Source organism: Rhincodon typus, chromosome 25 (genome assembly GCF_021869965.1).
Source record: "Rhincodon typus isolate 14 chromosome 25, sRhiTyp1.1, whole genome shotgun sequence".
In the NCBI taxonomy this organism is placed as follows: domain Eukaryota; kingdom Metazoa; phylum Chordata; class Chondrichthyes; order Orectolobiformes; family Rhincodontidae; genus Rhincodon; species Rhincodon typus.
The window spans coordinates 3,127,069-3,152,116 of NC_063356.1; the positions used below are offsets into that span (position 1 = coordinate 3,127,069).

Consider the following 25,048-nt stretch of genomic DNA (forward strand, 5'->3'; position numbering starts at 1 on the left):
GTGGTTGGTCAATAGGAAGGGTGGAGCGGATAGGGGAGTAGGAAGATGGACAGGTTGGGCATGGAGAGATTTTGAAGGTGAAGTCAATATTCAGGCCATTGAACTGTAAGCTCCCAAGGTGAAATATCAGGTGTTGTTCCTCCAGTTTACGTTTGGTCCCCTGGTGACATGTCCATCCTTGGCCTCCTCCATTGTCAGAGTGAGGCCACACGTAAACTGGAGGAACAATACCTGATATTTCGTCTCGAGACCTTACAGCCCTAAGACCTGAATATTGACTTCACCAGCTTCAAAGTCTCTCCACCCCCAATGTGTCCATCTTCCTACTCACCTATCCGTTCCATCGTTCCCATTGACCATCCACCATCCACAATAACCCCCATACCTGCATCCACATATCTCCATCCCATCTACCCTCCACCCAGCCCCAACCCCCTATTTATTTCTCGGTCCCCTCCCACTCTCGACGAAGGGTTTTGGTCCAAAATATTGACTTTCCTGTTCCTCAGATGCTGTTTGACCTGCTGTGATTTTCCAGCTCCACATTTATTGACACAAGGTTATACTCCAACAGGTTTATTTGAAATCACAAGCTTTCGGAGCGCTGCATCAGGTGAAGGAGCAGTGCTCCGAAAGCTTGAGATTTCAAATAATCCTGTGGACTATAACCTGGTGTCATGTGACTTCTGACTTTGTCCACATTCCTTGATCTTGAAAATTTCACTGAGCTTGAACATTCACTGCCTGTTGGATAGATTTCTAAAATCTGTGTGCAAAATCCTTCCTAAATTCTACGTCTAAATGTAAGGTTTTGCATCCTTGTTCTGGATTCCCACCAGGGAAAAATATTTCTCCTTAATCTACCCATTGAATCCCTTGTTATTTTAAATACCTCAGATTACCCCTTAAATGAGAATACCAGAACAATTTCATTCCATTTAAATAACAGAGGCACAGAAAGCAGTAACAAAGCCTACAAATTAGAAATAGCTTGTGTGCATTGGGCCAATTAATTCTCACCTTCTAATTCCATTGTGTATAGTCACAAGGTGGTTTAAACATTCCAAACACCCACGGCTCAGTTTTCATATTTTTTACTGTATTCAGAAATACAAGATATTTTACAGAAACTTTATTTTACACATGCTTTACATAATGTACAGATAACTGAGGAGCAACAAATATACACAAGGACAGACACTGGTCACACACCTGCACATAGAAGTTGCAGATGGTCCACAGCACATTATCTGTAGAGGGTGATTGAGTCCACTAGCTGGAAAGAGGGATTTGCAGCACAGTACCTGTAAAGGAGGAGTTTCAGAGGAGGTCTGTTAGGAGATGTAGTCCAACAGGTTGGGCAGAAGAGGCGAGGTCTTTAGTCAAGAGTGAAGATCTTGATACTGAAGAGCTGGAATGACAGGCCAGCAGAAATTTCAATGGAACAGTCTTTGAGTGAGGCATAGGAGGCATTCAAGTTTATGTACATTGGTGGAATTTATAGGGTAAGAAAGCGAAGGAACACAGACAGGGTCTGTGGTCAGGGCCAGGCCACACTTAACCCACCGAGAATAGACTTAAAGCTCGAGAAAGAATGACAGGAAAACTCAGCAACAACGACAATACAGCTGTTAAAATGTTAACATCTCAAAGACATTAGATGGCAGAAACCAACTGACTTTAGTGACAGGGGCACCTCTATAATAGAGGTCAGTCCCTCACCAAACCTCTTCCACATTGACAAATTCAATAGCAGAGAAATGCTGTAGATTTTAAAAGCACTAATTAAACTTCAAAAACATTATATTACAAGGATGAATGTAAAATGAAGAGATTCTATTTATCAGGACTAAGTGAACAAACTGGGTTCCTTCTCTGGAGAAAGAGAAGACTGAGGGATAATCTGATGAGTTCTTTAAAAATTTTTCCAACGTATTTGACAGATTTGACAAAGTTGTTTCAACTTGTGGCGCAGAGTCTAAACCTAAGAACCTATAAATAGGAGATGGTAACTAATGGGGAATTGAGCAGAAACCTCTATCCATAGAGTGGTACTTCTTTATTTTAGAATATAGAATTTGTTAGCATTTAAGGGGAAGCTAGACAAGCATAAAGGTGACAGAACAGGTTATACTAGTCATGTTAGATTAAGTAGGATGAGGGGAGGGATGCTCATCCGGAACATAAATGTTGACAAAGACCAAATGGGCTGAATGGCCGGTCTGTAAAATCCCAAAATTTGGATGAATTAAAAAGAAGCCAGAAATCCATTACCAACCAGTCAATCCACCTTAGCAGATCTTCACAATCACCTATGTACGTTTTAGAATGGAATGTTTAATAATTCACCAAAGTAAATCATTAATCACTAATCACCGAAACGAACCCTGACATCAATGAAATAAATCAGTGTACTACAACCGCTGACAGTATCGGGTCAGATAAATCTGTTGTTAATCATTACCACTGCCTTGTTTAAAAACCCACAGAACTTTGAGGAATTATTACTGAAATTCTACTACCTCCTTATTTCGCCCACTAGTGACTCAAAAGTAGAGAGAAAACAGAAATAGGCAAGTGGCAATTAATATATTATCAGGTGGCAGCTTGCCACAGGAGCAAGGGAAAGACAGGAGGATATGAACAGTCAAAAGCAAATACTACAGACAACAAACAGGTCAGATATGGGTGTTGTTCCTAGGCCAGTAAATGCACCTTGTATTAAAAATTCAGAGAATAGGAGATCAAATCCCTTGAAAACATTATGAACTGATTAGGAAGACGTTGAATATTCAAAAAACCCAAATGGTTCACTGAGATGGCCTTTATAGACGGAATCACTTGTCAAAAAAAAAAGTCTGTTGGCAGTTAATAGTTTTTCAGCTTTGTGGTTGATAATTTTCTGGATGTGGATGACACCAGTAAGCATGATGAATCAACCACATGCTACGAACTAGAGACATGTAGGGTCAGACGATGCAAGAATGGCAGTTTCCCTTCTCTGACAGGCATTAGTCAGTCAATCTGCTGGGTTTCCACAATAATTGGGAAGTTTTCATACAATTCTCCTATTTAAAAACACAAGTTAACAGTTTCATTGAATTCAATCTCCAAACATTTGGAGGCCTGTACTAGAACAAGACTAATGCACCTACATATTCAGACCTGGATACTGCCTATCCTATGCAGACTGAGGCACAATCTAATGGCTGCACAACATGGTGGGCATGGTATGGTATCTACAGTAGTTTTTTGATCTTCCCTGCAGGAAACAGGCTGTGTTCATCAATTTATATAGGGCTGAAAGTAACTTTTTGACCATAATTAGAATTAAGTTCATCTAAAGGCAAAATTCAGTCATGACTGATCACTTACTTCGTACTCCTGCAAGATGACCTTCAATAGTTTATTTCCTGAAGGGCTTAAACAGAGTTTAGAGTCTAGCCAGGGTTTCCCCACCTCCATTTTATAGTTTGAATATTCAAGGTTAGCGACCTTTCATCAGAATTGCTTTCACTGTTCATTGGCCTGAAACATGAACTTGTTTTTTCTTCTCACTCCACATAGATTACCTGACCTGTTGAATACAGTATTTCTAGCTTTCTCTGTTTCTATTTCAGTACTTGGTTTTTGTCAACATAAACTGACTGCAGACACAACTGTTGCTACTGGACAACTTCAATTTGATCATATCTATTTTAAGAGTGAGTTCATGTAGATGCAGAAAGTTTAAGGACAGGTGCTTATTAAATGGGAGAATTTATAAATTTCTCAAGCTGATGAATGGGCTGTCTGTTTACAGCTGCCATCTCACACTGATGTTTTGTTTTAACACAACAGGATTGCACATTCCAAAATCACAGGAAATTATGAAACATTCAGGTTGTTATATGTACAGAACTCAAATTGAGCACAGGAGCAGTGAATGGCTCCATTGCTCATCATGTTCCATTGACCTGTAGTGATTGGACATCAATAACTAGAAATGTCGGTTAAAGCTGCAGGTTCCAGGACAATGCAGACGGTGGAATTGAAGATGCTGGCCCAGCTATGTACATCACGTGCATCACTTCACCAGTTCTGACAATAAGCACTCAAATCCATAATTTAAAAAAGGAAACTTATTTACATTATGTAAGGCTTCACATTTGATTTTACTCATGTGCATATGTATAGAATATATATATATAATATATATAAAAAGCTATAAATGCAACAGTCAATTTATATCAAAGGTTCCAATATAGACAAGAACATTGTGACCAGGGGAAAGGTTTAATCAGTCACAGGGAACCGTTTAATGGTTTGACATCTCCCCACAGCACATTCTCTCCTGCTGGCTACCTAACAAGGAATCACCATTAGGCCAAAATGAAATCCGTGCATGTATGTTTATGATCATCCTGCCAAGATTATATGGCAATCCACGAGGAGGACAGTTTCACTGTGTTTGCCACTCAATTCCATTAAGTACAGCTGTCGTCACTGCTTTGGCTCCAGTTCAAGTCTTGAACAGCCAAGGACAATCTGGAGCATGAGCTCTTTAGTTGGTTAAACCAACAGCTTGTATTTTCAAATTCTTGCACTTGCAGATAGTCAAGGCCAATCTTTCTTTTTCTCAGCAGTAGTCCCGTGCCAATCCAAAAACTGTCCTGCTCAAATCTTGCAGGCAAGATACAGCATTCATGTCGCACTGAGTTCATTGTAGCTGGAGCACTGAAAGTTCTTTTTAAAACTTTAATGATTTAAAAAACCAGGAATGTATGCAGCATTATAAATCATCTTCTGGCAGCATTGCAAAAACTCACAATTCAATCAGTATATTCCACATCATTAACGCAGTCCAGACACTGTAATGGCTCTGTATTTGATGCACTGAAGGTGGATTATAACCAATAACTCAATGTGGTGTCTGCCAGCTGACTGCCTACATACTTGTCACACTTGGGAGAGAAGAGAGAATGTTCTTTTGGAGGCATTTATAACGGAGAGCTGCTGTCTTGGCAAAGATGAGATCCTTTTAGAAAGGCTAATTGGAAAGTCCCATCCGGAGCTGGAAACCTAGCAATCGCGTTATTGTGAAATCAGTTTAGACAGGAGTACAATTACATAAGATTACTCATCCATTTGCTGCTCTCAAATCAGTTCAATTTACTTTCTGCAGTTTTGACAGTGCAATATCAGTAACATTCAGCACACTGCATTCACTGGAACGATGAAATATACATCCAGCAACCTGATTTTAGATTTTAGTGTTCCAAACCTGGACTTATTCTGGGGAAGACACTGAGCTGAACGCAAGATGAATTACTGGTGAGTACACAGTCTGCTATCATCAGGAAGAAAATTAAGGGGTCCAATTATTTGGCTGGAGGGAGACTTTTTCTATAGCCAATGCTTGCAGGCAATTTAAATTTTTATTAGTGATTCCAGGAGGCTTGCCAATATTTCAGGGAGCATTCCACAATTCTAATTGTCATTTTTGCCCTCAAGATAATGGCTGAAATACTAAAGTCTCCTATTAAAGTTACAACATGTGGCTTACACCAGAACAACGTACCCAATAGTGAATCATTCTTTTGTTGCTTCCTTACGAGGATTGTTGTAAATGAAGATAAGGAGATTAATGAAGATCTGCCAAGCCTAATCATAAACATACATAGCCAATTCTGGCCTCAGTGTCACTGCTCTGAGGTAGTGAATGGAGGTTCTGTTGCCCAGGGGACCAACAATACACGTGCAATCATCACACACATGATCTACGTAGTGGCGCCATAAGCCTGCATGGCTAGAGTCCGCTCATTGCCAGTACTTTGCTCGAGGCTTCTCTGGCTCAGTCTGTTTTTGGCTACAGGGGGCTCAGCCCCATCCTCTGTCTCATTGTCACCTTCCAAAAAAGCCTGGGGATTCTCGTGGATAGTCACAGGTTGCTGTGAATAATGAGAATGTCCTGAATCTGTACTCAAACTCCAAGGAGGCCTTGGGCAGGATTCTAATGAAAGAAAGCAAAGAACATACAATGAGAAATTTAACATGCAACGAATAACTTTAACACAACGCAAGATCTTAAAATAGGGTCAGGGCATATATTTTCAGCCTCATATGTGCACAGGTTTGGCCTAAGCAATGCTTACAGCATGAATAAACACAATACGTGGACACAATTTATTGTACTGAATCATTTCACTGAACATCAAAAAACTGCAATTATTTTTAAGTAGACTGAACTACAAGCATGTGGTGATAAAGATAAAACATTAAAGTGCCCGAAAAGGTGCAGCAGTTTTGATAGTGTTGGGAAACTGAACTCTGCTGTAAGATCAATGAATTTTATACGGATCTATTTATGGTGAACAAATGGTGATGTTATTTTTGATTCACATCAGAATTTTCACCAGAAACACGAATCCAGTTCTTTGTAAGACACTTAAAGACCTGCTGTGAATTCCCAACATTTCTGCACTATTTTCAATACTTGTAGGAATTTCTTTTTCTTTTAAAAACCTACAAACATATGAAATAGCAGAAGTAAACAAACCATTCGGCCTCTCAAGCCTGCATGTGTCACTCAATAAGATCGTAGCTAATCTACTTGTTGCGAATTCCACATTCCCATCTACAACAAATAACCTGCAGTTCCCATGTCAGAATCTATCCACTTCAGTCTTTAAAAAATTTCTCATGTCTGCCCTAAAAGCATGACACCATTTTAAAAACTGCAGTCCCTAGTTCTGGACTGGCCATCTAAAGAAAACAGCCTTTCCATTTCCACTTTGTCAAGACCATTTAGAATTTTATACACAGCAATCAAGTCACTCCTCACTCTTCTAAACTTTAGTGAAAACCAGATGAGTCTTATCTTAGCCTCATAAACCAACCTACACATTCCAGGTATCAATCTAAAATTACCCCTGCGGTTCTCTTCAACTGCTTCCAATGCATTTGCATTTTCCTTAAATGAGACCAAAACTGCACACCATCCCGCTTGCCTTCATTGCTCAGTCCTTTGAGTATAGGAGTTGGGAAGTCATGTAGAGGTGTACAGAACATTGGTGAGGCCTCTTCTGGAATACTGTGTCCAGTTCTGGTCACCGAGTTATAGGAAGGATATTATTAAGCTGGAGGGTTCAGAAGAGATTTACCAGGATGTTGCCAGGTATAGATGTTTGAGTTAGAAAGACTGGATAGGCTGGGACTTTCTTCACTGGAGCATAGGAGGTTGACAGGCGACCTGACAGAAGTTTATAAAATAATAAGAGGTATAGATAGGATTAATGGTAGTTGTCTTTTCGCAAAGAAGGGGGATTTCAAGACGTGGGGGCACATTTTTGAGGACAGAGATTTAAAAAACATGGGGGCAAACTTTTCACACACAGGGTGGTTTGGATGTGGAATGAACTTCCTGAGAAAATGGTGGATATGGGTGAAATTACAACGTTTACAAGACATTTGGGCAAGTACCTGAATAGGAAAGGTTTGGAGGGATGTGGGCCAGAGCAGGCAGGTGGGACTAATTTAGCTTAGGATTATGTTCAGCATGGACTGGTTGGACTGAAGGGTCTGTTTCTGTGCTGGATGACTCGATGTGGTTTCACCAATATCCTCTATAACTTAAGTATAACATTTTTTATGTTATTTCCTTCTTCTTGTAATAAAAGGACAGTATCCCATTACCCTTCTAATTATTTACTGTACCTGCACACAAACATTTTGTGACTTGTGCGCTAGAATACCTAAACCCTCCATGTTTGAATCTTGCAACTGTTCACCAAGTAAATAATACGGTTTTTGTCATTCTTCCTGCCAAGTGGACAACTTCACATTTTTCCATATTATACTCCATCTGCCAGATTTCTGCCTAATCACTCAACCTACCTATATCATAAGACACAGGAGCAGAAATTAGGCCATTCGGCTCATCAAGCCTGCTCTACCATTCAATCATGGCTGGTAAGTTCCTCAACTTCATTCTCCTGTCTTCTCACTGTAACCTTTGATCACCTTAATCAAGAACCTAACTATCTGTCTTAAATATACTCAATGACCTGGCCTCCACAGCTTTTGTGGCAATGAATTCCAAAGATGGACCATTCTCTGGCTGAAGAAGTTTCTCATCATCTCCGTTCTAAAGGGTGCCTCTCTACTCTAAGGCTGTGCCCTCAGGTCCTTGTCTCTACTGCTAGTGAAAACATCTTCTCAACGTCCACTCTGTTCAGGAGTTTCAGTATTCTGCAAGTTTCAATTAGATCCCCTCTCATCCTTCTAAACTCCATCGAGTTTAGACTCAGGGTCCTCAATCATTCCTCATATGTTAAGCCTTTCATTCCTGGGATCATTCATAGTTTGCATAACAGTCTGCAACTTCCTTCTGTCTTCTTCACAACACACTTTACTACCTATCTTGGTTGCATCTGCACATATTTAGCTACCATGCCTTTGCTTCCCTCATTTAAGTCAATGCTGAGCAGAGACCCCTACAAGACTCCTTTTTTTATTTAAAATATCTTACCAATTAGACAAAATTTACCAAAAAGACCCATTGTTTGCATAAATGGATCTCTGATTTACAAATGTCCAACTCATGACTGCAATCCTATACAGGGGTGCAATTTTAAAGATTTGACAATACAAATGCTTTTTGTACTTATACATGGATACTTCATACTGTCCTGCATTGTGTTCCGACTTGCATATACATCGACTTGTGAATGGACTCCAGAAAGGAACCACAATAGAACTTGGGGACTGTACTCTGTTTCTTGTCTGTCAATTTATGTATGTTAATGTTACACCATGAGCTTTTATTTCTGAAATAATATTTAGTATGGTACTTGATCAAATGCATTCTAGTATCGAAGCAATGTATTCACTGCTCATTATACTCTTTCAAAGGAATGTGATTTTCCTTTGACATAACCATGCTGATTCTACTTGATTACACAGAACATAGAACAGTAACAGGCCCTTCGGCCCACGATGTTGTGCCGACCTATTATCCCACTCTAAGATCAAACTATCCTGTATACCCTACATTTTATTATTATCCATGTGCCTATCCAAAAGTCACTTAAATGGCCCTGAAGTATCTGACTTTACTACCACTGCCGGCAGCACTTTCCACACACCCACCACTCTCCGTGTAAAGAACCTACCTCTGACATCTCCCCTATACCTTCCTCCAATCACCTTAAAATTATGCCCCCTCGTAATAGTCATTTCTGCCCTAGGAAAAAGTCTCTGTCTATCCACCCTATCTATGCCTCGAATCATCATCTTGTAAACCTCTATCAAGTCGCCTCTCATCCTTCTTCGCTCCAATGAGAAAAGCCCTAGCTCCCTCAACCTTTCCTCATAAGACCTGCCCTCCAGTCCAGGCAGCATCCTGGTAAATCTCCTCTGCACACTCTCTAAAGGTTCCACATCCTTCATATAATGAGGCGACCATAACTGAATGCAATATTCCAAGTGTGGTCTAACCAGAGTTTTATAGAGCTGCAGCATAACCTCACACTCTTATACTCAATTCTCCTGCCAATGAACGCCAACACACCATACACCTTCTTAACAACCCTATCAACTTGGGTAGCAACTTTGAGGGATCTATGGATGTGGACCCCAAGATCCCTCTGTTCCTCCACACTGCCAAGAATCCTGCCATGAACCCGGATTTCTGCATTCATATTCGATCTTACAAAATGAATCACTTCACACTTTTCCAGGTTGAATTCCATCTGCCACTTCTTTGCCCAGCTCTGCATCCTGTCAATGTCCCGTTGCAACCTACAACAGCCCTCCACACTATCCACAACTCCACCTACCTTTGTGTCATCGGCAAACTTACTAACCCACCCTTCCACTTCCTCACCCAAGTCATTTATAAAGACCACAAAGAGCAGAGGTCCCAGAACAGATCCCTGCGGAACACCACTGGTCCCCAAGCTCCAGGCTGAGCTTTACTATATACCCAACAATAATTTCACAACGAATGATTCCAATACCTTCCCCATGACAGATGCCCAGCTAACTAGTCTTTAGTTTAAACCTTCCTCTCGTCTTGAGAAAAAGAGGTATTTAATTTGCTGCTGTCTAGTCAAATGGAATCTTTCCTAAATCAAGTGAATTTGGCAAAATTGTCAACAAATCTACTATTGGCAAACACTTTTAATGCACTAGGATGAAGTCCATCTGGATCTGAAGACTTGCCAGCCCACAGCACCAGTTTGCCTAGTACCATTTCCCAGTACCATTGATACCTGGCTTGATCAAACTCTTAAAAGTTAGCTAATGAAGATGATCAGGTAGCAATCTATACTCCATTTTAGATACATTCAAACTAAGACATCACAAGTGTAAAGCTCTTTAAGTGTACAAACTCAATTTAAACAAATAATAGTAGCATTCTCTAAACTATTTTCACTATAAGGTGGAGTCTGTAGATTTCTTGTTATTCTGCCTCAAAGTTGGTTGTTGCTGCAGAGACTCAAGGTTATAAGTGAAATAAATAACTTACCCTTCCTGTGCAGCTGTACTGTGCTTGCTGGATTGCATATCCTATCGTGATTTGTTAAAGAAACGGACACGTCAGCCTCTGTTACCAGACTGTCTATGGCTGTACCTTCATGCTGAGTATGTACCGTGAAGCTGCCGGTCAGAGCACGTTCCTGGGGATCCTCCTCTGCAAGGAACGTATATGGGCAGTACTCTCTGTTCTTTGAGTATATGTTTGCATTGTCATAACAGTCCGAACAGATCACTAGCGGCCCAGAAGTAGCACCTGAAAACACAGATATAGGGCTTAAAAATAAATTATTTAAGCACCAACCCCACGTCAGCAGTTTTAGTTGGATTCTTATTGAAACAGAAATATCTACAATTTTATCTTAGTAACCACCTAGAACTACATTCAGAGCAGCTACAGTGGCAAATGCAGCTGTTACTTTGTATACCTTTCCTTTAAGTCCTTGATTAATACTTGAACCAGTAGGTCTAAAATAAACTGGCCAAACCCACAGTGAAGTACAACATTATGCAAGTACTCAAAATAGACTCATTTTTCTAGGCTGCTGGTTTTTTTTAAACCATCCAAGTATGTGCCACTCGGTGCCCTCAAACGGAAACAGCAGCTGTAACACATACCTGGGTTGACCTGCTGTGCAAGTCCTTCACGAGGTTCACTTGGGTGGAAGCTACTTCGCCCTGCATATAAAGATCCCATTCTCCCATGCAGATTTGTACCAAAAGGGGTGGTCAGCAAATCCGCCTCCGTCTCACTTCCAGTATCCACATAGCAAATACCTATTTGGGAAAAATAACAAGTTTTAAAGACTAGGTTACTACATCATTGGGAACACTGAAAGAAAAAAAAAAAATTCACCTGGGGAGGATCTCAATTGGGAGGGAAGACACATTATTGGACATGTTTAATCAGCCTGCATCTCCCCTGTTTGCTCCAATGTCCATTCTGGTAATTTATTCCACAACTTTATCATGCTTTGGGTTGCAAAGGTAGCCTTGTATTTCTAACTCCATATTTTTTCCTGTTTGAATCTATCAACTATTGCCAGAACTCTGTGGCCCTGAAGTCTAATCACCATCCCAACAAACTAGGGCACAAATCAGAACAGCCAACTTTACTCACCATCAGTTCCTTTATGCACGTAGCCATGGGTAGTGGAGGCCATCAGCTGTTGGTGGCTTCCGGCCTCAGAGTTGCTGTAGCCTTCCTGAGGCTCAGACAGCGTTCCTTGGGATGACAGATAGCTTGGAATGTCAGCAGGTAAATTCATTTCATCTAGGAGGAACAGAAAAAGCTTGTTAAAACATTATACAGGAATAACCTTCACAATTTAGGCCCATCTATTACACATGCACCTGAAGAAATCTTCTCTTTACACTAGAATAGTTGCTTTATACCCCTAGAAACCACTTCTTGGAATGAATTACAACAGAAACTATCATGTGGCCAGACTCTAACTTGGGTCACAGTGGTCCTGGAATCTATTAACACATCAAATATTGCCATCCGAGGAAAATTACAGTCAACACTGACTACACACATAATAAAACCATGTCTGCGCTCTTTTTTGTCATTGTGCACAAAATATAAGTGTACACGAGTTCCAACTGGATTGGGCCAGGCGTTGCAGGAAAAGAAGAAACTACATAGCGGGGCTTCAGTATGTGGGGAGAAAAATGGCAGGTTAACATCTTGGTATAGATGCTTTGTTTCATTGAACCATACAGACTGTTCAAGTTCCAGTTTGAATACAGAGGGAATTAGTCCCCACAGATTTTAATGGAATAGTCCAAGCTAGCATTTATAATAGAAGGTATATATATAAACTTGTTGCAGCACTACCACTATCAGGAGACTGTAGTTACGTTAGGAGTATTTATATAGGTAACTTCATTAATAAATGCAGATGTAGAAACTTACAGTAGAAATAAAAATGTCACAGTGTAACACTTTATGGTGACATGAACACCATTTTAAACTTGCATACCTGTATTTGTAATACTGTAATCTTCACTCTTCCGTCTCATGTGATAGATAACAATCACCCAAACCAGAGACGTGCCCACGACACAAACCACCACAACTATAATTACAATTCCAATTGTTGTCCAGCCATCGTCTCCAAAGACTGAAGTTTTCTGCATGGAGTCGCAGTTGGAAGTTGGAATCACATTCAGATAAATGTGCCCACGCTCTGTCCCAAGCGTGTTTGACATGACACAGGTATACTTCCCAACGTCCTCTGGACCAGCATCTACAATGATCAGAAGCTGGTTGGCAGCAGCAAAGAAGTGTCTCTCTGTTACAGTTAAAGGGCCATCGTCCTTCGTCCAGTTCAGACGTGGAGTGGGGCTACCACCAGCTATACACTGTAAAACTGCAGTCTCTCCTCTAGCAACAGTCCGATCTTCTAATGGCCGCACAAATGAGGGAGTTTCTGAGAGCAGGGGAAGAGAATAGAGGAGTACATAAGTTAACCAGATTAGTCCAGCCTGGTAACAGAGGGTTAAAAATTTTGCAAATACCTCAAGTTTACATAATTCACATTGTTTATTGCCAACTTGAGCAATGGCTTAGAAAGTTATATATTTAAATTTGCTGATGACACAAAGTTACTTTGTGAACTAAGACACATCCACTTTGGTTAAGGAACTTCAATTCAGTGAGTTGAATATAGTGAAATGTTGGTCAAGGCAACAAGAAACTAGCAAGCAGCCAAAATTCAATTTGTCTTCATGAAACAAAAACAGAATTTATAACTTTTAACCCTGCCAGTGTTTATGTTCAGATAACCTTCCGCCACAGGCTTTGTGGGGCAGAGGTAGTGCCCCTGCTTGAGCCTTGATACATTGGTCTCAAGACCCACGCCAGGAAGGTGCATTCATTACGTGGCCAAATCAATAAAGCATCAACTTGTAAATCCCTCTGACATAAACCAACGGGATGCATTAAGACCAAGAGATTCCTACTCAACCATACTTTGGAAGCTAACATCACTGTCCGTAGCTCCAGGCTACAACATGCATTTAAAGAAGTATATGTTGTCACAGCAACTCAGATTCTTTGGGGGACTGGTTGGTTGGATTGACAATGTGGATCTGCTTGGTGTAAACAACATGGGGTTTGATCCCATTCTGGCTAGAGTCCACCTGAGACCAGCTGCCGTGCCACATCAGTAGTTGAGATCACAGTACTGTAGGTTAGACTTGTCTTCCGGCAGCAAACTCATCTAGATCCTCCTCCCTTCCTTCTTCACCTAATGCCATCAACATATCTTTCCATTCTTTTCTGCCTCATGTTTATTCAACTTTCCCTTAAAATACATCTATACTCTCTACTTGAGCCATTCTTGAGCAAGTGAGTTCCAAATTTTCACTATTCTAGGTAGAGACTTCTCACCTAAACTCCCTACTGGATTGGTTAATGACTGTTTTATACTCAGACCACACTTTTGGTCTCTGAGTGAAAACATCTTTTCTACCTGTACTCTTTTATGATTTCAAAGGTCTCTATCAACTAACCCCTTGGCACTTAAAGAAAGAATAAAGAACTCCAGTTTAGGTTAGCTATAACCTCTCAATTCTGGTATGAATTCTTGTGTAAACCTTTTATGTATCTTCTGTAGGCCTGCTTTGTTTGTCTTACAAAATGGAGATCAAAACTGATCAAAGTACTTCAAGCGAAATATACCAATGTTCCGCATGAGGAACGCAACTTCTTAATTTCAAATTTAATTACTGTAAATTAGCCTGATTAATCCACCTCCTTACTTTTACCAGCATTTAAGAATTGGAAAAAATTCAATAAGATCACGGCTGATCTCTTCATGCTTCAAATTATACATTCCCATCTACCCCAATAGCCTTCATTCTTCTGCCTAGGAAGAATCTATCCAGCGCTCTCAAAAATATATTCAAAATATGCCACCTCCACTGCCTTCTGAAACAGCAAGTTTCAAATTCACACAACCCTCAGAAAAAAAACTGCCCCTCATCATAATCTTAAAAGGGGGAACTCTTGATTTTAAAACCGTCCCCCCCCAATTTGTGGATCCGCATGAGTAAACACCCTTTCCATGAGTAAATATCCTTTCATTCAGAATCTTATAAACATCAATAAAATCACCCCTCGGTCTTTTAAACTGCAGTGAAAACAAGCCCAGCCTGTCCCATCTTTCCTCATAAGAGGACCCACTTATTCCAGGTTATCAATCTAAACGCGTGCCTGTAGTTGCAATCGCTTTACTCCTTTATTAATTTAGACACAACTTTTTCAAGCAGCTGTAGCCTTAAGTTAACAGCATTCTTCATGAAAGCCAACCTCTCACCTAGGACAGTCAGTGTAGCATTTGCGGAAATGCCCCCTGCCGTGTTTTGGGCCATACAGCTGTACATGCCCATGTCCTCCATCTTCACATTTGCAATGAAGAAGACATCATCCTCTGGCATGACATGCATACGCCGTTCCCGTGCTGCTGGAAAGTCTGTGCCGCCATCTTTCTGCCAAGCAATCTGTGGCATTGGGTGACCTCCTGCAGCACACTCCAGCCGAGCCATTGCACCTGTCCGGATTGTTAAATCCATGGGGGTTTTCATAAATGAAGGAAGTTCTAAATAGAAACAAAACAAGCAGCAAACAATTATGTCAGCAACAAGAAACTCTCATTAATTTACCGCCTTCAATACAGTAAAATATTAAGACACCATGCAGGAGTACGTTCAAGACAAAATTTGGCATCAAGGAACTGACTCAGATGACCAAAAGCTTAGTCAAAGACCTGGGTTTTTATGGGATTTAAAGGAAAAGAGATGGCTAGAGGTGTAATATAGTTTGGATGGAGTATTCCAGAGCTTTCCAAGTAGGTGAATGCAAAATATTAAGGCAATAATCTAATCACTATTCAATTTAAAGCTTACTGGGATAATAAACTTATCTATAACTTCTCTACTTGTTCATACTCCTGTGGCAAAGGAAATAGGAATCAAGAACAAACAGAGAAGCCCAAGTGAAACTTACAGTCGATTTATCTGGATTCCAACAATTCAATAAAATGCATAGTTCTTAAAAACAATGAAAAACTGCTTAAATCTGTTGAACATTATCCAGTCTACCTGAGACTGAAGGAAAATATTGATCTGTGATATGTCTTTTTGGCCTGAGTCGCTGAATGATCAGGGACGAAGATAGCATATAATTCATTCCTCCAAACTATGAATGCACATCTATTTTTATTAAAAATTAGACCAGAAAGTAAAAGGAAACAGATTTTATACTATATAGTTGCCCCAAGTTAAGATGACCATATATTTTTATTTTAATTTATTGAGCATTCAGTTTAGCATTTTGTTTCTGACCTATTACAAGCATACATTTTGAGAATGTATTAATGGATACATTAATAGCAGAGCCATGGTCTTTAATTCACAAAGCAACCCATTAATTCTATACATAGATGTTTCAACAAAGATATAGTGTGAAGGTTGGATGATATATCCATAACTACTTATGTTCATTCTTTTCTGGAGGGAAGAGCAACATGGAAGCAAGGGACAGGTTTAAAGGTGAAAAAAATGAAACTGAGAAAGTTCTCACCCATTCTTTTTTCATGCCTTTAGGTTTAAAATAAGGTACCAGTTTAAATGTGGAGGGATGAAGATGATAAGGAGAATCAGTAAAAAAGAAAATACACTTAAAATGCAGAGAAAGTGTAAATATAAAATTGTTACTCAATTGGGAATAAATGAGTTTTCCAAACTGTTTAAAAACATAATAAATTGATAGTACAGTTACAAATTATGTAGTTAATAGCACTTACAAACCTGGTTTCCAGCAGGGACTTGAGCTACAGTTAATTTCAGTCACTGTATGAATCAAATTTTACACTACTGCTTTCAGATATATCTATTCACATATAGGATTATGGAGCAAAACGCAAACAGTCGAACAGTACATAAAGACAATGCACTCCTCCATCCCTAGCCTGCAAACAAATCAACATACCATTCACAGTTAGCTTTGCCTTGTTAGAATAATTGGAGCCAAAGTAATTTGTGATGACACACTGGTACCACCCCTCGTCTGTGAAATTGACATTCCGCAGTTGTAGTACGGTGGTGTATTCGACAAATTCACCATCCTGTTCTTGCAAGCTAGAATAGTTCTGGATTTCAGCTTCGTACAGTAACTCACTGTCCTTTCTCCATGCAGCGACCATGGGGGAGTCACTGCTGCTGCAGGCTGTGCAGCTAAAGCTGACATTCATCCCTCTCAATGCCACAGTGGTTTCAGGATGGGCAGTGATCAATGGCTTTGGGAAAGCATCTGCAGAGTGAAAAAAAACCAACACCCAAGTTTTAGGCAACAGTACAAAAAAGTACAGTTGCACCCATTAATGTTTAACACAATTTGACTCCTTACTGTCAACCAAAGTCTGATCTGCCAATAGTAACCTGAAGTTATTTTCTGCGCTAAAACATTCCAATTATACAAATACAGGCAGATAAACGGAACAAATGGGCAATGAGCACCAAGATTTGCAACATCAGATCATACAATTGAGCAAATTCAAACCACAGAATGCAAATGTAAATCTCTCACACATATCATATTTGTTTAACTCTTAATTTGGAGCAGCACGGTGGTTAGCACTGCTGTGTCAAAGAACCAGGAACCCGGGTTCAATTCCAGTCTTGGGTGATTGTCTATTGGAGCTTGCACATTCTCCCCGTGTCTACGTGGGTTTCCTCCCACAGTGCAAAGATGTGCAGGTTAGGGTGGATTGGCCATGTTATATTGCCCCATAGTGTCCACGGATGTGCAAGAGAGGTGGATTAGCCATTGGAAATACTGAGGGGCCTGGGTGGAATGCTTTTCAGAGGATTAGTACAGACTCGATGGGCAGAATGGCCTCTTTCTGCATTGTAGAGACTTTATGATTCTATGATTTCATATATTCTCTTCCCCATTTGCTGCTCTACACTTCAACGTCCTTGGGATAATCATGACCTGGTTATGTCTCTATCAGTCTTAAATTGCTTTTACTCTGTAACATTATGTTGTCTAAAGGCTACTCTTCTTCAAAGTAATTTTATTTGTAAAAGCTTCTCAACAGGCAAAACATTTCCTTTCAGAAAACTGTAATTGGTCCATCAGGAATTAGTTGATCCCTGGCAAATCAAGAACAGTCAGAACAGCATTTAGGTGAAACAGAATTGGAAACCATGGATAATAAGGCACGGTGTGCAACATGTGGTTCAGTTACATTCTGCCCTTTCATGTTTTCAGCCCTAAAAAACATCTTTGTCAACTTGTCGTAGTGTAGTCATATTGCCCCCATTTGAAGAAAGGTTGCACTTACAAGTTTGCAAAGACAGCTTCCTTTATAAATGGGTACAATGAAATTTAAGGAAAAAGTTAACAGGAACTGTGTGAATCTCACACAGTATTTGATATATAATCTAGATAGATATTAGCTAAATAATTACAAATAAAGTAAGAGCAGAGGTATCAGTTTGACCTCTTGACCAATTACATCTTTATGCATGCAAATACAAAATATATTTTCTTAGCTCATTCTGCACGCAGAACTTTTTTTTAAAAAAAACTTTATTTTGTTATTTTCCTCTGCCTTCTCAACAGCTAGGCACACCAACATTATCCAAGCTTTGTAAATTGGATATGACTGAATAATGAGTAACTTAAGCCAATACAAAATCAGGTGGACATGCTACAAGAACTACTTGAATGGCTGTGGAATCGTTGGACCCTTAAGTCAAGTGGGCCCAACAAAGGAAAGCTCAGTACAAATGGAGTTTAGGTCTTCAAAAGGAGTCTTGAACTTAAGCACCCTCAAATGACAAGTGTGAAGAACACATTGAAACAAAACTGGCAGCAGTATAGTTTCCAACACATTCATCTGGGCTGCAGTGTGAACATGCTTACTTGTAAAACAAAATGCATCTAAAATAGCTGATACATGTATCGTTTTCTAACTGGCATCAATGTAACCGAATACATTATAAATGCTAAATAGTTAACAGGACATACAAAAGTTGCCAAGTAGAGGAGACCAGAAACATGGGAGTGGGACAAGGCCATTTAGCCCTTGTATCTGCACAATTCAATTGGATCATAATGGATCTGTATCTTGGTATCATTGCTTTGGGTCCATACCCTACATTATGCACAAAATTAAATCTCAGTTTTGCCATTTTGCTGTTAACTCTTCATCAGCTTTTTTGGTGAAGAGGATTACAGATTTTCACTTATCTTTTCACCAAGAACTACTTAGAACATAAATCTTGAGCTAAGTTGTTCGGATCATGCCACTTTTACTCTGGACTTTCTACGTCCCACTAAAGAGAACAGGTCCTATTTATTCCTTTAGCCATCTCAAAACCTCAGTTAGAATACCCTTCATCTTCTAACGGGAATGTAAGCCTAATCTGTGCAACCTGTCGTCATGCCTTCATGTACAATATCATCATCAGTCAACTGTAGGAACACAGAAGAGAATCTAGCCCCTCCAATTCAGGGAATAAGCATATAAATTTATTCTATTTAACTTACAAGAGTACAATCTCAGAATTGTTATAGTGCAGAGTGAGGGCATTCAATCTGTGTTTGAAGCAGCTCTCCAAAAGCATTATGACTTTGAGCCATTCTCTCGCCTTTTTCCCCATGTCCTTACACGATTTCTATTTGAATAATCATCCACAGCCCTCGAATGCCTCAATTGTACCTGACTCCACCATACTTTCATACATTGCATTCCATGCCTGAACAAATTTTTGTGAAATAGTTTTTCTTCTCTCACATTACATTTGCTATGTTTGCAAATCACTTCAAATCTGCACAGTCACGTTCTTGATTCTTTTACGAGTGGGAACAGATTCGTCCCACCAACAGATGTCCCATGATTTTGAAAACTTTATTTTCTCTCTTCTTAGCTTTCTTCACTTCTAGAGAACAGTCCCAATCTATCCTCATAACTGAACTTTCTCATCCTTGGAATAATTTTTCTAAATCTCTTCTGCACTCACTTCAATGTCCCTCCTACAGCGTGATGACCAGAATTGTACACAATACTCCAGGTAGAGTCTAACAAGTTCAGCATAACTTCCTTTGTCTTGTGCTCTTTGCCCTTTATTTACAGTTCAGGATTGTGCACTTTATTAATACTATCCACCTGTGTGTCACCTATGCATAGATTTGTCTGCTTCTGCACCCTCAACTTTTGTAACTCCCATTTTCGACTGTCTGTCTATGTTCATCCTAACAAAAGGCATGACCTTAGACTTCCCTGAACTGAATTTCAGCTGCCATCTTTCTGTCCACTCCATCAACTTGTTTATGCCCTCTTGAATTATTCACCATCCTCCTCAGTTTTTAATGCCTCCAAGTTTTGCATCATCCTCCAGGTCTGAAATTGTATGCAGGGGGCAAAGTTCTACATCAGGAAAAGGATTTCAATACTAACTCCGAAGAAAGTCTCTATAAACATTTTGCCAGCCCGAAAAGTATCCATTAACCAAGACTCTGTTTCCTATTATTCAGCCAATTTTGTACCCATGTTGCAACTGTCCCTTTAATTCTACGAGCTGTAGTTTTAATGAACTAACAAACTGGACAGTGTCAATTTTGCCATGTAGTTAATTCAATCAAACAGCTGATGTCTGATATCTTTTATTTTCAATGCAATGTTTGTAACAAGTTACATCATGAACACCAGTTGTTATTAAGTCCAGTTTGCATCTTCCACTTATTGACACATTCATTTAACTTTGCAGATTCAGGAAAAAATAAGGGAAAACTTAACAAAACAAGTTGAGGCATACAAGTACTTGCTAAGATTTTTAGCTGTGAATCAAGACTTAATAAACATGAATTATACAAACCACAAATGTAATCCTCTGCATCAACATTAAAAATGTTTTTCCCAGCCAGCCATACAGGGTGAGCACAGTTAGCAGTGACCATATGCTGAAACTGTTTTTCCTTTAGAAATTGAGGCAGCCACTTCAGCTGACAGTCACACAGAAGACTGGATGTGTTCAGACCCCTGTGGAGGGCAAATAAAAATGGACACCCTTCAGAAATGTGCAACAGAGGGGAATTAAGTGTGAGACAATGAATTATAGGAGGCTTTTGAAAAAGGAACTCTAAGTCGTCACAAGGTGAAGACAAAGTGGTTTGGTTACATAGGAATAATTATTGCTAGGGCTTGGACAGCATTTAATTGAGACATTAATCTTCCACAAAGAGGACACTGAACCCAATAAGAGTGGCACAACATGTGACATTATACAAGTGTAACTGGCAATTTAGTGGCAGCTAAGTAATAAACACACTGCACAGCATTTAGCAATGCTCTAAAATGAGCATCTTGTTTATGAATTAAAAAGAAAAGCACTCTCCCAGCAATATCACTGGTAGCAGATTGCAACCTATTTAAATTAGTCTTCGCATTGGCACAGGGTAACCACCAACAAGGACGCTGTTTATAGCCAAATCCTCAATGCATCAAGGAGGTGTTAGTGAATTTGAACAATACATCTTTCTTGAAAGTAGTGATCATGTGCCCAACACTTGTACTAATAACAGCTAACAACAGACTCATAACAAAACACGAGCTGCTTCCCATTAATTTTTGTTGCATAAAAGATATCAAGTGAAATAAAATCAAGGCGGGTAAACAGAGTGAAGATACAGAAATGCCAGGATCTCACTGAATGCAGCAGAATCAGCTCAAGGGGCTGAATGGCCTTCTGCTGACCAAAATTCATCAGCAAGTAATTCAGGTCAACCCATTTATGGTTCTGGCAACCTATTGGTAAAATTGTTGGAGCCTTGAAATAATATGTCTATTTAATGGAGGCCTTAAACCTCTTAAAATAAATTGATTAATTAAGGACATTTAAGCATTCTTAAATGCAAATCCCACTAACAAAACTCAAGGACCAGAACTTGCTCATCCATCTGAACACAAACACCAATCTTAGTTGACATTTTAACCAGCAAGTTAAGTTCCACAGCTGTCTTTCTCAAAATAAAGCTTACCAATTACAGGGTTTGTGTTACCGGTGTAATAGGATATCCCTTTCCATCACCTGCTTATCCCAACTCAGCCACCTTCACTGCTGAACCTTAAGACAGCAATTATTTCAAAGGAACCTCAGTGTGTGGTGAACTGTTTTAGGAAGCAAAAGCAACTCCTTCATTTACCTACTCACCATTTCTCATTAAACCACTCACTATTCAAACACTTGCTAGAAGTTGCCCAAACTGCTGACATTACTACTGATTACAAAGACCACCTGCCTCCCTCCCCCCCACCAACTCAACTCTCAACCCAGACAACTCTTAAATAATGATCAGGCATCACTGAGGATTCAGTGATGAAGGCTGTACACATGAATGAGGAATGCATTCATCCATAAGAAGGTTTTCTAATTAAATTACTTCATGCAGTACTGATTAATTTAATAGTATATTTTAAATACTCACAGTTCCTTCAAGCTCATTTGGGCAAAAGAATTTTCTTGAATAGACATGATAGCATTGTTGCTCAAATCTCTGCAAGAAAGATGAAGTAAACTTATTCAAAAACTATAAGTTGAAAGGAATACCAGAGTTTTAACATACCAAAGCACTTCACTCACAATGGTTCATTCTTAAAGCGCAGTGACTTATGCAAAAGAGGTCAGTCACCATTTTACACCCAGCAAGACCTCTTAAAAAAAAACTGATGAACTGAAGGTCTGGTTAATGTTTCGTTTTTGGTGGCTTAGAGGAAGCGGGTTTGACCAGAACACTAGGAGAATTCCCACCTCCTCTTGAAATAGTGCCTCTTGGGTCAGTTCATCTAATAGGTGGACATTTAATCAGGATGATGACCAATGACCCCTCTAAACTCTCTCTACATGTCACCTGTCCATTTAATTGCAAAATATCTTTAAAACTATTTTGCGTGGCCAATCCTGTGCAGCATCTTAAAGGGGACAAGAACAGAATGTGTAGTACCTTCTCAATTGGTGTGTGTGGCATCTTAAAGTGGGCAAGGATGATTAAACAATGGTCACTGCTTAAAATCAGAAAGATATTAACACATCTTGAGAAAATCAGATCTGCATCTAAATTCTCATGTTAAAACATCCCAAACCTATGGGTGTGCACCCAGAAAACTATACAGCTCGGAGATGAAAAGTACCAGTAACGTTTTTGTGTTCTCTGCCTCCTGCTCAATAAGCAGTACATACCAGAGTCAGAGTCATTCTCCCTCAACAACTGACACGCCATAGGGGCTAGGCTGAAGTGGAGTTAAAACCTGGCACAGAAATCTTTCACCCATAGAATTATTTGACAAATGGCAATTAGAAATGGAAACTCAAGGACTAATTTATAAAGCAAATACAATAGAAAATGCTATTAAATTTTATTTTGGTGTAAGGTGACTCCACAATTGAGGAATATTTTGAAGTAGATACTCACAGGTATTCAAGTGTTTCCAGCCCAGAAAATGCTTTCTTTGTGATGGATGTTATTTTGCTACCCTGCAGGATTCTACAAAGAATGGAAGAGTAATGATCAAATCATACTCCTTGGATTCGTGCCATTATAAGGGAGAAGGTTTCTAGATACTCTCCCACACTAGCTGCTCTTTATTGTTCTGGTAGTTTGGATTCTGGAAGTTTCCCCATGCAGTTTATGTCATTACGCACACATTCCTGCGTACTTATGCAGATAAGACAACCAAGACAGCAAATCTAACAAAAACATTGGAAGCTACATCTTGGATTCACAGAACAGCAGCTCTACAGACAAATACAACTGACACCAAACAGGCCTTTTGAGAAAAAGACAGCACTGAACATGCTGTCAGTTTTTCACTAAGAACAAGCCTGAGCAAAAGATCAAGTCTAGGGCAGAGCAATAACATGGAGACCACATCTGGCTTCTACATCCCTAGATTAGGTGGGGCGAGCAGGAAAATAAAAATTATTCAGGATTTTCAGCCATGATGTCTGCAGTGAGTTAACTATAAAGTATACATTTATAGATTTTGATCAAAGAGGGACTTCATACCCAACTGTTCAGCCTCCATAGTCAAAAGATCAACCTAATTAAATGCCCCAAGGTGCTTCACGGGAACATTGCAAAACAAAGCATGATACGGAGCCACATAAGGATACAATACGTTAGATGAAAAAAAGACTGGTCAAAGGGGTAGGTAATATAAGCTGTCTTAAAGGAGACAATCAAGGTCACAGCTCAGAGGTGTAGGGAGGAAATTCCAGAAGTTGAAGCCTGGGCAGTCAATGGTGGGTGGGATGCACAAGAGGCCAGAATTAGAGAAACATAGAAACTGTGGACAGTTGTGGGCCTGGAGAAGATTTCAGATATAAGTAGTAGCAAGGTGATGATGGGTACTTAAACAAGACGACAAAGAATGCCCACTTACACAACAGCCTATATTTAACTTCAGGAATTTGGACCTTGTCATCTTTAACAGGCCACATTACACAGTTTCACATTAGCAGCAGCAAAATATACATTGCAGCTTAAACGGATATACTTCTTGTCCTTCTAAAATTATGCAACACTTAGCTTAACATGAGCAATGAGGGAATAGGCTACTGGGATTTGAAAGGGTGGGAAGTAAACAGGGAAGGTGATGCCTGACGTCAATGGTGGGGAAGCTGAAGATAGAGACAGGATTTATTCACATTTGGAAGTGAATGGACTTGTTAGCGATAGGCAGCATGGGTCTGTGTGGAGAAGGTCATGTCTTACCAACTTGGTTAAGACTTTTTGAGGTGGTGACAAGAATGATCGATGAGGGCAGGGCAACAGACATTGTCTATATGGATTTTAGGAAGACACTTGACAAGGTACCTCACGGCAGACTGATAAAAAGGTACAGTCTCATGGGATGTGTCGGCTAGATGGATATAGACCTAGCTTGATCGTAGATGATAGAGAGTAGTCGGGGAAGAGTGCTTTTCAGAATGGAGATCAGTAACTAGTGACGTTCCACAGGGATTAGTGCTGGGACCTTTGTTGTTTGTAATATATATTTAAATGATCTGGAGGAAAATATAGGTGGTTACTGATTAGTAAGTTTGTGGATGACACCAAAATTGGCAGAGTTGCAGACATTGAGGAGGATTGTCAGAGGATACAGCAGGATATAAATACATTGCAAATTTGGGTGAAGAAATAGCAGATGGAGTTTAATCCAGACAAATGCGAAGTGATGCATTTTGGAAGATCAAATTCAGGCGTGAATTATACAATAAATGGCAGAACCCTTAAAAGCATTGACATAGAGGGATCAGGGCATACAGGTCCACAGATCTCTGAAAGTGGTAACACGGGTGGATAAAGTGGTCAAAGAAAGCATAAAGCACACTTGCCTTCATCAGCCGGGACATCGAGTATAAAAGTTGGTAACAAAAACAAAGTTGCTGGAAAAGCTCAGCAGGTCTGGCAGCATCTGTGAAGGAGAAAACAGAGTTAACGTTTCGGGTCCGG

At 39.8% G+C, this 25,048-nt stretch overlaps 1 protein-coding gene across 2 annotated transcripts in view; it reads right to left on the bottom strand.

Annotated features, from left to right (window-relative positions):
* Positions 1 to 1,078: 1,078 nt before the first annotated feature.
* The window catches only part of lrig2 (leucine-rich repeats and immunoglobulin-like domains 2), a 79,588-nt gene continuing 55,618 nt past the window's right edge, over positions 1,079 to 25,048 (bottom strand). The window contains exons 10-19 of one of the 2 annotated variants that reach the window (XM_048612132.1): positions 23,006 to 23,077; positions 22,022 to 22,090; positions 20,413 to 20,576; positions 16,517 to 16,837; positions 14,844 to 15,125; positions 12,504 to 12,953; positions 11,639 to 11,791; positions 11,137 to 11,295; positions 10,511 to 10,774; positions 1,079 to 5,992 (exon numbers count right to left, since the gene is read on the bottom strand). In XM_048612132.1, coding sequence (XP_048468089.1) covers positions 5,760 to 5,992; positions 10,511 to 10,774; positions 11,137 to 11,295; positions 11,639 to 11,791; positions 12,504 to 12,953; positions 14,844 to 15,125; positions 16,517 to 16,837; positions 20,413 to 20,576; positions 22,022 to 22,090; positions 23,006 to 23,077 — 2,167 coding nt within the window. In that variant the 3' untranslated portion in view covers positions 1,079 to 5,759. The remainder of the gene's footprint in view (positions 5,993 to 10,510; positions 10,775 to 11,136; positions 11,296 to 11,638; positions 11,792 to 12,503; positions 12,954 to 14,843; positions 15,126 to 16,516; positions 16,838 to 20,412; positions 20,577 to 22,021; positions 22,091 to 23,005; positions 23,078 to 25,048) is intronic. The other variant, XM_048612133.1, reaches the window with a different exon arrangement.